At 40.7% G+C, this 15,464-nt stretch overlaps 1 protein-coding gene across 8 annotated transcripts in view; it reads right to left on the reverse strand.

Moving 5' to 3' along the window:
- ATPAF1 (ATP synthase mitochondrial F1 complex assembly factor 1) overlaps nucleotides 1-15,464 on the reverse strand; it is a 50,308-nt gene that overhangs the window by 14,564 nt on the left and 20,280 nt on the right. For 4 of the 8 annotated variants that reach the window (XM_021941236.2, XM_021941232.2, XM_021941229.2 and 1 more), the window contains exons 7-9: nucleotides 12,757-12,852; nucleotides 10,798-10,905; nucleotides 3,603-3,676 (exon numbers count right to left, since the gene is read on the reverse strand). In XM_021941236.2, the coding sequence (XP_021796928.2) occupies nucleotides 3,603-3,676; nucleotides 10,798-10,905; nucleotides 12,757-12,852 (278 nt within the window). Of the gene's footprint in view, nucleotides 1-423; nucleotides 3,677-8,875; nucleotides 10,137-10,797; nucleotides 10,906-12,756; nucleotides 12,853-15,464 lie in introns of those variants that run through there. The other 4 variants (XM_021941234.2, XM_003891828.5, XM_021941237.2 and 1 more) reach the window with 4 other exon arrangements.

Genomic DNA, 15,464 nt, shown 5'->3' on the forward strand with positions numbered 1-15,464 from the left:
AAACCAAGTATGTGGCTCCAGCTTCCAAACTGGTTGGAGAAGAAAGAAGTACCAGTATGAACATCCAAGAACTAGACAAAGCAAACTATAATCAGGTGTTGGTGTGAGGCATTGAATCAGAGGCAAGAGAGAAACAGGCAGTGGCTAAAACAGAGCTTGAGAGCAGGAATCATACCTACTCATCTTTCTGTGTCCAGCACTTAACATAGTGGCTGCAGAATAGATGCTCTGTGAGCAACTGTTAAGTTGTACTGTGTAATGGTCCACCGAGGTGATGCCAGTGGATTGTGAGGTACAGAGACTGTGTATAACTTGGTATCTTGGTTTGCAAATATTCCTACTCAACAAATTCTCGATCTATGTGTATTAAGAGATTCTTTTAAATCTAGAGTATTTACATGTAGGTACATACACAAGACAATGTTTTCGTTGAAATCCATATTACCTATTTATTCAACAAAAAACTGAGTATCTTCTATGGTCCAGGCCATGTCCTTGGCACTGGGAACAGAGATAAATCCTGGCCCTCAAGGAGCTCACAGTCTAGTGGGGGAAAAAAGACACAAGAATAAATAAATATAATGTATTTGGAGTTTGCAAAGGGGGCCACTATGGGAGACAAAGAACAGAGGAACCTAAATATCCTATAGTTAGCATCCACAGGAAAGAAAGACCTAGCAATGTACATTTTTGTAAAGAATAAATAAGGCAATGGTTCTCAAAGTGTGGCTGGCTAATTACCTACATCAGAATCATCTGGAGCACATATTAACAAGTAGATTCCCAGTGCCTTCTGCACAGATTCTTGATTTTGTGTGTGTGTGTGTGTGTGTGTGTGTGTGTGGGGGGGTGTACGGTTGATGCCTGAGAATCTGCATTTTAAAAGCATTCTAGGTGATGCTACTGCATCTTAAAGTTTCAGAACTGATGAGATAAAGTTTGTTCTTTTAACTGGAATAAAGAATGATCTACACATCTGAAATGCTAACTTGTGTTAGTCTTTAATGAGGGACAGGGGAAGTAGAGAAAAGGATGGTAGTTGATATTTTCTACTGTAGTGTAGTTAGTTTAATTCTCACAATAATCCTATGAGAATAATATCTATGAGGTAGATATTATTATCCCTATTTTAGATGGACCCCCCCCCCGAATTAGATAGTTTAAGCAATTTGTTCAACAGTAGAGAGCTAATGAATAATAACACTAACATATGAACCCAGATTCACTTAACTCTAAAGCATGTCCACTTTCTATAACACCATGCTAGCACCAGGGGACAAATTTATTGATTAAATGGTACAATTTTCTTTGAGTTCTTTGCCAGATCTTTCTATGTAAATAAATATAAAGAACAGCTACATGGTACTTTAGTCAGGCCAACATAATTATCCATGGACACATCCTACTTGGCAGTTAGGGACTGAGGGCAAATCCAGGAGGAATGATTAAAACGAGTAGCCATTTCTTACTCCTTTCTCCATCATTTCCTCACCCGCTGGTGGAGGTGTAACAATGTATTATATATGGCTAATAACTGGGTCCATCTGGAAAGACAGGCAAACATAACTGGATACCCATAAAAACGACCCCATCTGATGTCAAAAATTCTTGGGACCCAAAACATTCAGAAGGTCAGAAGGCATTTAATGAAAATGGCAGGGCAGATAAGACTCAAGTTTCTCAAAAGATAAACTGCCAGGACCAGAAGCAGGTCCAGAATTTGCATTAGTTAACAGCTCAACCTTTAGAGAAATAGTGAAAGGATAGCAGCTTCCCCAGTTTAAAAAAAATACTCTCTCTCTCAATACATAGACTCAAAGGTGCAACAAAATAGACACAGCTCAGAGAACAGTGGGAGGTCTATCCTATTTTAAGAGCTTAGGGACAGGCTCCACCTATAAAAATTCTTCTGGAAGGAAGAAAACACACAGACACAAGCTGCAAATACTGCTTAAATTCCCACTCACCACATTCAGTGTCATACAACCAGATCTTAGGCAGGAACAGCAGAGTGGAGCACATTAGATCAATAAAAAAATGTCAGGCCAGGCACGGTGGCTCACACCTGTAATCCTAGCACTTTGGGAGAGCAAGGTGGTGGATCACTTGAGGCCAGGAGTTCGAGACCAGCCCGGCCAACATAGTGAAACCCTGTCTCTACAACAATACAAAAATAAGCCAGGTATGGTGGCATGCGCCTGTAATCCTAGCTCCCCGGGAGGCTGAGGCAGGAGAATTGCTAGAACCAGGGAGGTAGAGGTTGCAGCGAGCTGAGATTGTGCCACTGTACTCCAGCCTGGGCAAGACAGAGTGAGACTTCATCTCAGGAAACAAAGAAAGAGAAAGAAATGCCACAGTAAAGGCAGCTGACAACAATACTGGGGGCCTTGGGTTCAGAAGGCTGGTGTGTAACCACCGTCCTTTCCTATCACTGAGCTTGGAGCCACAACAGTGACATTACAAACAAAAGATGGGTTTCCAGCTCTGGAGAACAACTTTCTTATTTCTGGTATTCCAAGCAATTGTTCAGTCCCAAGATGAGTTTTGATAAAATCAGCCCATAGCCCTGATACTACAGACAGTACATAACTTAGATTTCATTATTTTGTATAACAAACATTGTAAGCCAAACTTTAAAAAAAAAAAATTATTGCTATATTTTCCCCACATCCATTCTGGGAACATTTACTTTCACCCACTTTTTTGTATCATGTTTAGAGTTGTTTTTAAAAAAATCATGCAAACCTGGATTAATCTTCTCCTTACAAAAGCATTTTATTTACACTGCACTGATTTATTCCTTCAAACACATAGCTTCTAACAGGTGGAGTTAGAGAAGTGGGTGCCACAAACTATGGTTTAACAGTATGCAGACCCTGTACCGTTTATCTAACTATACCTCAAATTTGCTGATACCCCAAGCCAGCTACACTAAAGGCATCTCTGAGGGGCATCATCTAGATGAAGTCTTTATCCTGATGGGAATATCTGGTTATTCTACAGTTTAAACAGGATGTTTGGCTTATGCTTTTGTCCAGATGACCAGTGCATGGGAAGCATTAAAGCCCCTATCTAACTACAGCAGGTCTTCAACCTTATTATCCTGTCATGAGTTCATAAAAATGATAAACTCATCATTTAGGAGCTATGAGGTCAAAGTGGCCAGAATGCAACTGCACTGTTACACTGTGCAAAACCAAGTCAACTGTCTTATAGGTCCTTGTCTGTCTCTTGTTATAACCTCGAACACTTAATAAAGGAAACCTCAAGTACGCTGAGATAATTATCAGAATGTTTAGGTACCTTCGTTCCTGAACATCAATTAATAGGGCTCATCTCCATGACTACTTGCGATAAGCACACAGGGCAACTCATTACCAATTGCTCATTATAAATGCTGAGCTCTTGAGTTCCTGAGGAGGGGTGGGCTCTAGACTATCGAGGGCTGAGTCTACTAGGTGAAGGGCCAACTTGTACAGTTCTAAGTCTTATTTTGGTTCTGGGAACATTTCAGTTCTGCTCCAAGCCCGCTTTGCTCCAATTCAGCGATGACAGACATATATTTGAACTCATTTGGTCTGAGGTTAAAGGTCTCCACTAACCCGTAGGTCTCTTTCCGATCAGTAGCATAGAAGAGCTGAACTTGGTTGGCAATGCACTGTGCCTCAGCAACATTCTGTAAGGTAAAAAGAATAATGAGGTCCTTTCTTGCACAGGGTCACAAAGCTCTTGTCTGAGTTGTGTGGTGGTGGGGGCCCTCGCCCAGGAGTCACCACTTCCAGAAAGTTTCCCTAACTTCTTGACGTCCCTAGTCTTGGTTAGGTGCCCCTTCTCTGTGTACCAAATCATCCTGTGCTTACCACTATCATAGTATTTATCACACTGTATTGTATTTTTCCTTTTCTTTTTTTTGTCTATTTTCCCTAGTACAAATTCCTCAAAGACACAGACTGGTTTGTTTTCTATCTCTGCAGAGTGACATCTGGTAAATGTTTACTGAATAAATTAATGTGCATGTTCACATTATTTCTCTTCATCCAGTTCCTTAATAACTGTTAAATATATCTCAAGGGGGAAATAAAGAGAGCAATAGTTACTCAGCTCTAAGAACCAGTTTGTGAGTGAGAACTGAGTTCCTGACTAACCAGATATACACTTGAATAAAACCTGTTATGATACTACCTTGGTCAGAAAAGTACTCCCAGAGCCAGCTGTGATGATGGTTTTAAAATCTGCCCACAAATTTTATGATACTCCTCCCTTTGATGGAGCCTAATTTCCCTTTCCTTGAGTTAGGGCTATACTCAATGACTTCCCTCTAACAAGTAGACTATGACAAAATGGTTGGGGGCATTGGTGTGAGCCTGTAGTCCAAGCTACTTAGGAGGCTGAGGTAGGAGGATTGCTTGAGCCTGTCTGGGTAATGTAGTGAGTCCCTCTCTCCTAAAAAAAAAAAGAAAGGACTTTGAAAAAATGAAAAATGATGGACAATGACTTCTGCTATCAAGCCATAAAGGTTGTAACTTCTCTCTTGCTAATTTTCTTGCTCTGGGAAAAGTCAGTTGCCATGTAGTGAGGACACTCAGGCAGCCCTATGGAGAAACATGATGAAAACATGAGGCCTCTGCCAAGAGCCATATGAGTGGGGCTGGATGTGGATGCTCAAGCCCAATCAGCCTTCAGATGACTGTACCCCTAGATAACATCTTGACAGCAACCTTGTGAGACTCTGAGCCAGAACCACTCAGCTAAGCTGCTACTATAGAAACTGTGAGGTAATAAATGTTTCTTGTTTTAAGCCACTAGGTTTTGTAGTAATTTGTTATGCAGCCATTTATAACTAATACATCAGCAAAGGCTCAGGGAAGAGAATGGGCCACCTTCTTTAAAGCTCAGTAGCAGAGAAATGGTGAGCAGGCTACTCTACATGACAGAGGCAGAGAAATTAGCTAGATGTGGTGGCACGAGCCTGTAGTCCTAGCTACTCAGGAGGCTGAGGCAGGAAGATCGCTTGAGCCCAGGAGCTGGAGGCTGCACTGAGCTATGGTCATGCCAGTACACTGTAGCCTGGGTAACAGAGCAAGACTCTATCTCTAAAAAAAAATTAAATAAAAATAAAAATTAAAAAATGACAGAGATGGGGGTTAGAACATAGGCTACACTCTCAAACTTTGCAAATGAGTCACCTTAGACATCTCTTACTTTTGCTATACATTCTGCAGTTCTAGTTGGCCAGAGGTACTTGTCCATTATCACTGTGTTCATATGTCCAAAATTAAACCTCAAAAGGTCATGGAAAATTCCCACTAAAAACTTACTGCCAAAAGTATGCTATGTCTAGCTAGAGAATGATGAAGACGGGTTTATAAATAACATAGGCTGTGCTCCACCTCTGTTCCCTCTGTGGGACTTTCAGGACATTTCTCATGAGCAGGCACTAATCTCTGAGACTGCATCTTCAATCAAAAATCTTTTCCCAAAAAGCTGGCTACTTCAAATTAATAGAATTTTAGAGCTAGAAGGGACCTCAGAGATCACCCAGTTCTCATTTAATAGGCTAGGAAACCAAGGTGGATGAAGTTCAGGGATGGGCTCAAGGTCAAGTGGCCAGCCAAGGTCACAGCCAGGACTAGACCTCTAGACTCCCTGGTTGGTATTCCCCTCAATTCATCCTGCTGTTTCTGGTAGGGCAAGATAATTAAGATTGATTAAGGCCAATAAATACTTCATCTATTTTACCTTTCTTAAATTCACACATGCCTCAAGAGCAAATCATTTCTAAAGCAAGTGCACTGCTATAATCTGAGGATACCACCACTCTCTCAGTCCCTGGGCTACAGGGCCTCTGACATCAACTTTTATCTGAAGCTTGGGGTGGTGAAGGCAGGAGTAAGTTCAGCTGTGTTCACCTAGAACACTGGTGTTCAAACTATTCTGTAGAGTCCTCGGGGCTCTGTGGAGGTGCCTCAGGTCCCTTCACCTCTGTTTTAGCTGTCATATCCTGGGGTTTTACATAGTAAGATTTTGTTTGGATAAAGGGGTCTTCCTACTACTTTAAAAAGAAGTTTGGGCCGAGCGTGGTGGCTCACGCCTATAATCCCAGCACTTTGGGAGGCCAAGGCAGGCGGATCACGAGGTCAGGAGATTGAGACCATCTTGGCTAACATGGTGAAACCCTGTCTCTACGAAAAATACAAAAACAAAATTAGCCGGGCGTGGTGGTGGGCACCTCAGGAGGCTGAGGCAGCAGGAACCCAGGAGGCGGAGCTTGCAGTGAGCTGAGATCTAGCCACTGCACTCCAGCCTGGATGAAAGAAAAAAAAAAGAAGTTTGAAGACCACTAGTACAGTGAGTAGGAAGGTAAGACACAGGGAGAGATGTCTATCTCTCATGGAGGGTTATAGAAAGGCAACCCCCACCAGCCCTTATTCTCCCCCTGCCTTTTATTCTCTTGGCTCTCAACATGAAGCAACAGTCTCCTCCTTTTCCAAGACCCAATAAGATAAATATACTAACTCCCCGTGCTGCTCAATAAAGAGGTATTTTAACAAACTTGATTCCTCCCTTTCAATTTTCAAATCTACAATCAACACACCAAGTCCTGCCTATTTTATTCCCTACATATTCCTGGGGTCATTCTCTTTCCTCCGTCTCTACTACCACTGCTGTAGTTCAAGTTTTCACCATTTCTTGTGCAGACTATTGCAACTGACTTCTAAATTATCATACTGACTAGACTTGAACTACAGAATGTTTAGGAAGCAAATAATTAAGGTTAATAATTAATAGGCTAGGTCTTAAAATCCAACTCTTTATGGGTTCTTTTCTGTTCAAACCCTTTAATGACTCTTTTCATGCCCTCAGGGTAAAGCCGAATCTCTAAACGCAAACCACCAAACCTTATATACAGACACATACATACACACACAAGTGATACCAAACTCTTTACAATACTCCAAGTCATTTTATGTCTCTTAGTGTTTCCTTATGCTATTCCCTCTGTCTGAAACATTTCTCCCCTTCTTTATCAGGCTAAACTCCTGCTATTTGAAGGTTCAGTCCGGTGTCATCCCCAGGAAATATTACTCCCTTTGGCCCAGGGATACCGCCCCACTCTCTATCCCTAGAACCTTCTGCATGTCTATCCTAGCACTTACTGCATTTCAATGAAATCATCCATTGACATAGATGTGGAGCCAAATAAAGCTAGGTTTTTAAATATTCCATTAGTTTTTAGCATTAAAGTTAGTTAGTTTGGAAGAAATCTCTAGTCTCCATGTATGTCGATTCATTTGACATTAATGCTTTACCACAGTTGGAAATACTATGCCTAAAGTGCACAGTTCATGTGTGAGTATACAGGGGATCATATATTCATGTTATACTTCTAAGTTTCTCTAAGTCACGTACAACAAGTTCTAACATGTCTAGTTCTATACTACATTGGAACCTCACAGTCAAGCTGATTTATACAAGGCAAATATGTATTGTCTTATATGCTGTCAAATGTTAAAAGGCCAGGAAGCAAATTTTAACAATTGCAGCAGTTTGAGACCTCCAGAGTGAGGTGGTAAAAATGGCAAACAGCAGAATGGGCCTCCTCTGACCTCTAGGATCCACTTTTAATATGATTAGATGCTGTGCTCTGCCGAAGACCAGAAAATATAGTACAATCTCTATATTGTCACTCACTCGCATGGTCAAATTATGTCCTATCTTTCCAGCTCACTTCCAACTGCCACAACCCATTAGGACTCATAATTCTTACTGTCTCTAACCTCCCTTATATTTTCACTTTCCTCATTATCCAGCTTCCATTCCACAGTCAATAATCATTTCTTTGCATTCACCTTTAACTTCCTTCAGACCATAGATAATACGTAAATAAATGAACATGGCTGTGTTCTAATAAAACTTGAAATACTATTTTTCTTTAACAATAGCTTTTATTATTAAACAATTTCTGTATTTCTTTAAGAATAAAGAGATTTTGGCCCGGCGTGGTGGCTCACGCCTGTAATCCCAGCACTTCTGAAGGCTGAGGTGGGTGGATTACCTGAGGTCAGGAGTTCGAGACCAGCTTGGCCAACATGGTGAAACCCTGTCTCTACTAAAAATACAAAAATTAGCCGGGCATGGTGGCACACGCCTGTAATCTCAGCTACTCAGGAGGCTGAGGCAGGAAAACTGCTTGAGCCTGGGAGGTGGAGGTTGCAGTGAGCCGAGATTGTGCCACTGCATTCCAGCCTGGTCAAAAAAAAAAAAGGTTTTCCCCCTAATCATTTAAAGAGGCAGAAAACACTCTTAACTCATGGGCATTATAACAACAAGCAGTGGGCTGGATTTGGCCCATAGGCTGTATAGTTTGCTGACGCTTGTCCTAGACAACAATTTTGTACTTCCTTTTTTTGACTTAAATGTCCAACACTTTTCCAACCTTGCTTTCAGCTGATAACTTTTCTTTCTTCTCACTGAGCAATCTGCAGGAAACTAATACCACTACCTCTATCCATCTAATTGTATCAGTGTCCTTACACTCTGGCTTCTCTCCTGCTATCTTATTCCTGGTAAAGATCAACCCCTCATTACCAGACTTGCCCACTCAAAAATATCACTTCTCCCTGCTTTCTCCTGTATCATCAACATATCCCTCTCTACTGGATCTATCTTTTTTTTTTTTTGAGACAGGGTCTGGGTCTGTCGCTCAGGCTGGAGTGCAATGGTGCAATCTCGGCTCACTGCAACCTTTCCTGCTGGGGCGTAAATGATCCTACTACTTCAGCCTTCCGAGCAGCTGAGATTACAAGTGCATGCCACCATTCCTGGCTCATTTTTGTATTTTTTGTAGACACAGGGCTTCATCATGTTGGCCAGACTGGTCTCAAACTCCTGAGCTCAAGTGATCCACCCACCTTGGCCTCTCAAAATGCTGGGATTACAAGCGTGAGCCACTGTGCCCAGCCTCAACTGGACCTTTCCCATCAGCATACAAATATGTCATCTTTCTCATATTTGAAACAAAAGATACTCTTGGGTGCACTTCTCCACCTCCAGCTAATACCCCATTCTCTCCTTCCCTTTATAGAAATGCCCCTTGAAAGAGTTTCTATGCTGATTCTTCAGTTTGTCTTTCTATCTTCTCTTAAATCTACTCCAATCACACTTTTATGAAACTGCTCTTATAAGGCCCCCAGTGACTTCCATGTTTGTGAAATCAGTAAATTCTCAGTCCTCATCTCATTTGCCCTAATAAACAAGGGAGATTTGGTGAGTTGAGCAGTCCCTATTCCTTGAAACATTCACTTTTAGCTTCCAGGGCATTTTACCATCTTAATTTTCCTTCTACCTCACGGCCATTCCTTCTTAATCTTTGCTGATGCTTCTTCATCTCTCCAGGGATGGAGACCCTTCTCTCAGTTCTTAGATCTCTTCTCTTCTCTATTTTTACTTACATCCTTGGTTGATTTCATTCAGTCCCACGGTTTTAAGTACAATCTGTATGCTGACAACTCCCATATTTACATCTCCAGCCTAGACCTCTCCCATGAAGTCCAGGCTCATATATCTAATTGTCTACTACTTGGGTACTAATAGGCATCTCAGATTTAACACATCCAAAAGTGAGCTCCTGATTTTCCTGTCAAGCCTATTCCTCCTGCAATCTTGCCTATCTCAGTTAATGGCAATTCCATATTCTCAGGCAGAATTGTGGCTAACTTTCAGTTGAATGTGATGAATGGAAGGGTTAACATGGAAGGAAGAATGGGAGAGATGGAACTGAATAGCTTGAAGAATAACAGGGAAGTAGAAGCCTCATTGTGTCCTAGGTTTGTGGGTCACTGCTACTGTGAGATATCAGCTGAGTGATATCACTTCTTTCTCCCTATGCAGCTGGTAAGATAAAGAGAAAAAATAAGTGGGTGCTGTAATGAAGACTGTTAGGGGAAAGTGTCCACTGTTTGGGGACATTCTGAACTTAACCTCTGCCAGATAAATGTGGCTGAAATGAGCAAGGACTAGATAAACAATATACAGTAATCACAACACTGCTCCTGGCAACTGGATGTGCAGAGAGAACACAGTGGGCACCATCAGCTATGAGCATACGGTCAATGCTCTATCTCAGTGATTCTCATCTAGGAATGGGAAAAGGAGGAAAGAAAAACACTATAAATGATGAATGTTGTACAAATGAACAGTATGAAGGAAGATAAAATATTGAGAGCTATCCCAGGCTTCCATACAACTCTTCCCTATAATTAAGAAGCCGTAATTTACTTGTCTACAATCCCTTATCTGAAACCTTTAGGGCCTGATGTGTCTTAGATTCAGAATTATTGAATTTTAGAAAGATAATAGGTATAGATACTGTATAACTGTATATTATGTGACTCCCCATATTCAAACACATTAATATTTCCCTAGTAAAATGCATAATACACCACACCAAGTGGGATTAGTTATATAAGTAGTTTCACATCAGTTTAAAGATTCAGTTACCAAATGAGTTCAAGTTTTGTGATCAGATGAGAACAAAAACATTTTGTGATCAAATGAGAACAAAAACATTTTGTTCTCAGAGCCCATGGGTTTCAGAATTGTGAATAAATGATTGAGGATCTGTACTAACTTCAGATTGGAAGATCTTGAGCAAGACAACTTTACTGTCAACTTTAAAATAAGTAAGAAACAATGTATATGTAGCTCTCTGAAATTCTCTCTCACGAGCTTTGGCAGAATAGTAATACCTTCAGTGCCACGAGGTAAATCCAAAGAGTTTTACAAATTAATTCTTACCAGAAATGTGGAATCCATTTCTGCAGTCATCAGCACTATGCCCTTTTCTTCCTTAAGTTCAGGATAGTGATATAAAATCAGCTGGCTGGCTGCAGCTTCCCCTCGGGTCTGCAAGGTGGAACACTTATCAAGGCACAATAAGGTACCATCACAACAAACTGCAATTTCAAAGCAATAGACAGTCTAGAGGAAATTCTGGCTCTTAACAGCCCCTTGGGTGGCTAGTGAGTTGGAGGACTGGTATGTGGCAGTAAGGTCAGCCTGCAAAGGCACAGTGAAACTGACAGTTTGCACAGTGTTATTTGTGTCTTCAACTGGAAAAGCTTTGGTTTTTTCCCAGAAAATGTTTACAGTAGGCAGTGAATCTGTCATTGTGACCATACATTTAAAAACAAAATGGCACAAGCAGCTACCAAATCAAGTTCTAAAGAAAGCAATGTGCTTGTGTAATTGCCACTTTTATGGACTAGTGCATTTCACAGCTGAAATCTACTTCCCTTGGCTGGCTCTGAAGACTGAGCTCTTTTAAGCTGTAGCAGTAGCTGGAGAGTTTGCACATGAGCCAGATTTGTAATGTGCAGTTCTAAAATATAATCTGGGTTGGGGGGTGAAGGGGAGAAGGATGGAAACACCATAATTTTATGAAGAATGATCAGGGCAGTAGTGGTTATTAAATCTGAAGTCTAGACTATGTAGAGAGGATGGGTTCAAAGCTAAAGCCCCTGTATAGCACAGGAGGAAACAATTACATTCAAAAGAAGATTCCTGGACTTTATCTCTAAAATTTCAGCGAGTCTTTTAAATTATAAATATCTAACTATCACTAGGGTACTTGTAATAGTTCAGCATCTCATTTTTCTTGAACATACTTCTAATGTTACACTGATCATTTTGGTCGTCATCCTAATATTGTATTAATCACTTTTATTGTAATTATGTTTCTGGCTCTTTCTCCTATACCTGAATATTAGCTCCATGAAGGCAGGAACCTTGTCTCACAGATCTCCAAGTCTTAGCACAGTTCCCAACACAGTCCCATAATGATTAAGTTCACAGAGTTTGGAGTCAGATAACCTGGGCTCAAACCTGGCTCTATCACTTATTAGACAGTGTGAACTAACTTCTCTGAGGCCACTTTCTTCTACATAATTAGAAATAATAACAGTAAGTATCTCATGGCGTATTTGTGAGGATTAAAGGACATAATGTATATAAAACATGTGGCACATAGTAAGTACATCAAATGTCGGTTATTAAAGTATGTGCTCAATAAAAGGTTGTTAGATGTATTACAAAATAGCAAAGTAAAAAGCTGCTCCTTCATTTTTGCATTCTTTACCCCAACTTCAAAGCAAATATAACTCATGCTTGTTTTTTGCCACATTTGGCCTCCAAATATAGAATGCCAATCCTAGTTATGATTTAAAATATTGACTTTTATTTTAAAAGTTTTAAATGTTTTGAATCTAACATTTAAGTTAATATTGTTTTGTTGGAAATAAAACAAAGAAAAAAGGAAGAAAGCAAACAAAATAACATTTATTAAACAGAAACTATTCACTTAGCATGTTGGAAGGTGTTGACTTAGTTAATAAAACACATTTAAGACTTGGAGCTTTCCTCAAGGGGCTTCTAGCTTGGGTTGAAAATATAACCATCATAACTCAGGCATGTTTGTTAAATGAGGCACATGCAGTATGTGCAACTAGAGGTCTGGGGAAGAGACAAAAGAGAACCAGAAGTAGTCAGAGAAGGTGTTTTGGAGTCTTTTCCAATTTCTAGGTATTGAGGAGGGCCTAGAAAACTAGTCCACCACAAAAAGTATGACAATTCAAGTGTGCCACAATAATACATGCTGGGAGTAAGTAGATATTCTGTGTCCTTGAGCCTCAGCAAGGGTTTCTAGTCCCACCAAGGGATAGTCCTCTTTCCTCTAGAGGAAGGGCCCAAGCCACCTACCTGAATATTTATAAGTGCAGTGAAGTGGAGTTCAGTACCTGTCCATTGTCCTACAAAGAACTCATAACCTTCCCTTCTTGGCAGAGCACACAGAAACTGAAAAACAGATATACAAGGAGATGGATGAATAAATGAAATCATTTGCTCTATATCCAACCACCTATAACATTCATTCCATTTCCTCCATATTTAGTTTTTAAAACATTTTAAAATTTTTTTGAGACAGGTTCTTGCTCTGTTGTCCAGGCTGCAGTGCAGGCATGATCATCATAGCTCATTGCAGTCTTGACCTGCTGGGCTCAGGTGATCTTCCCACTCAGCCTCCCAAGTAGCTGGAACTACAGGTGTGCACCACTAAGCCTGACTACTTTTTTTTTTTTTCTGGGTAGAGATGGGGTTTTGCCATGTTGCCTAAGCTGGTCTTGAACTCCTGGGCTCAAGCAATCCGCCTCCCTCAGCCTCTCAAAGTGATGGGATTACAGGCGTGAGCCACTTGCTCCCAGCCTAAAACATTTTTTTAAAATTAAGAAATTCATATGAGGCAATAAACACTCATGTACTTATCAATCCACCTAAGACAGCATCAGAAATACAACTGAGGTTCCCTCTGCATTCCCTCTAATCCCATCCGAGTTAACATCTATCCTGCATTTGGTGTCTATCCTTCTTTTTCATATTTTAATACTTTAAATGTATATGTATATAACTGTAAGTAAGAAGTAGTAGTTTACAGGCTAGGCATGGTGGCTCACACCTGTAATTCCGGCACTTTCGAAGGCCAAGGTGGGAGGATCACTTGAGCTCAGGAGTTTGAGGCCAACCTGGGCAATATAGTGAGACCCCGTCTCTACAAAAAAATAAAAAGATTGCCGGGTGTGGTGGCATGCGCCTGTTGTCCCAGCTACTCGGGAGGCTGAGGCAGGAGGACCGCTTGAGCCCAGGAGTTTGAGACCAGCCTGGGCAACATAGTGAGACCCTGTCTTTAGAAATTTTTTTTTTTTTTTTTTTTCCTGAGACGGAGTCTTGCTCTGTCGCCCAGGCTGTAGTGCAGTGGCGCGATCTCGGCTCACTGCAAGCTCCGCCTCCCGGGCCCACACCATTCTCCTGCCTCAGCCTCCCGAGTAGCTGGGACCACAGGTGCCCGCCACCACACCCGGCTAATTTTTTGTAGTTTTAGTAGAGACGGGGTTTCACCGTGTTAGCCAGGATGGTCTTGATCTCCTGACCTTGTGATCCGCCCGCCTCAGCCTCCCAAAGTGCTGGGATTACAGGCGTGAGCCACCGCGCCCGGCCTAGAAATTTTTTTTTTAAAGTAGTAGTTTATATGTTTAAAAACTTAAATCTTATCAAAGTGTATGTATCCTTTTGCAACTTTTTTACTTCACATTATGCTTCAGAGATTTATCCATGTTGATATCTATAACTCTTAATTCATAAATATCTCACTGTTGTATGGAATTCTACTGTAGAAATTTATCACTATTTATCCTTCTTTTGATGGGTGTTTCAATTTCCAAACTTTCTAATGCTGCTGAATTAGCTCTTGTTCCAATTGCTGTAATTACTTCACATTCTATTAGGTGAGGTTGATATTGGAGCATGGCTCCAGGCTAAACACCGAAAAATAAGTTTTACGCTCAAGATGTTTAGAATTGGGGATGAGTAGCAGAGAAAAGAATGGTGCCAGAACAAAACAAAAGTAGAAAGCAGCCCAATACACATTAGTCACAAATTATCTTCTTATTGCCAACCACTCAGGCTCCAATTTTTATTATTAGATGAGATAAACTTAGTGCCTACCTGACAGATGATCCCTTGCTAGGGAAAATACTTTTTTAGAGCTTTATTGAGGTACACTTGAAATACAACAAATTGCACATATTTAAAGTATACATTTGATGAGTTTGACATATGTGTATTGTGAAACCATAATAAAAATCAACATAATGAACATAGTTATTACTTCCAAGTTTTCTTTGCCCTTTGTAGTTCATACTTCCCTGTCCCTCACTGTCCCTAAGCAACCACTGATTTGCTTTCTGCCACTGTGGGTTAGTGTGCATTTGTAGAATTTTATAAAAATGGAACCACAGAATAAGTACTTTTTTGGTTTGGTTACTTTCACTAAGCATGATTGTTTCATGATCTATCCATGTGTGGGAACAAGAGTGACTTTATTTTAAATGCTAGTCCAACATGTGACTTCTGATTAACCCCAAGTCCAGGAATGCCTCCCAAATGTCTAGCTGATGTATTACTCTTTATGTAGAAACATCTATTCACTGTAAATTTCTTCCAAAACAATCCTTGATGCCGTTGCAGAAATCACAGGCGGTGATGACTGTATCCACCTACACGTTCCTTCCAGAGCATGTATACTTTCCCCAAGATATAAGATATATCGGGTCTGTCTGGTTGTGGCGTGGAGATCTACCTGTCTTGCAGCCACTCAATACCACACTTCTGTCTGTAAGTTCCCCCAGTAAATCAACCCGTACCCACAAATTGGATTTGTCTGCCTCCTTCTTTGGTTTCTCAGCTCCTTCAGCATTTGGGGGTCGTTTTGCACATATGGCCCCTTTGCAAAACACCATGTTGTTGAATGTATCAATAGTTCATTCCTTTTTACTGCTGAATATTATTCCATTGTGTATGTATACACACACACACACACACACACATGCACACATTCTCTCTTTCCACAATTC

This window comes from Papio anubis, chromosome 1 (assembly GCF_008728515.1).
Source record: "Papio anubis isolate 15944 chromosome 1, Panubis1.0, whole genome shotgun sequence".
Lineage (NCBI taxonomy): Eukaryota > Metazoa > Chordata > Mammalia > Primates > Cercopithecidae > Papio > Papio anubis.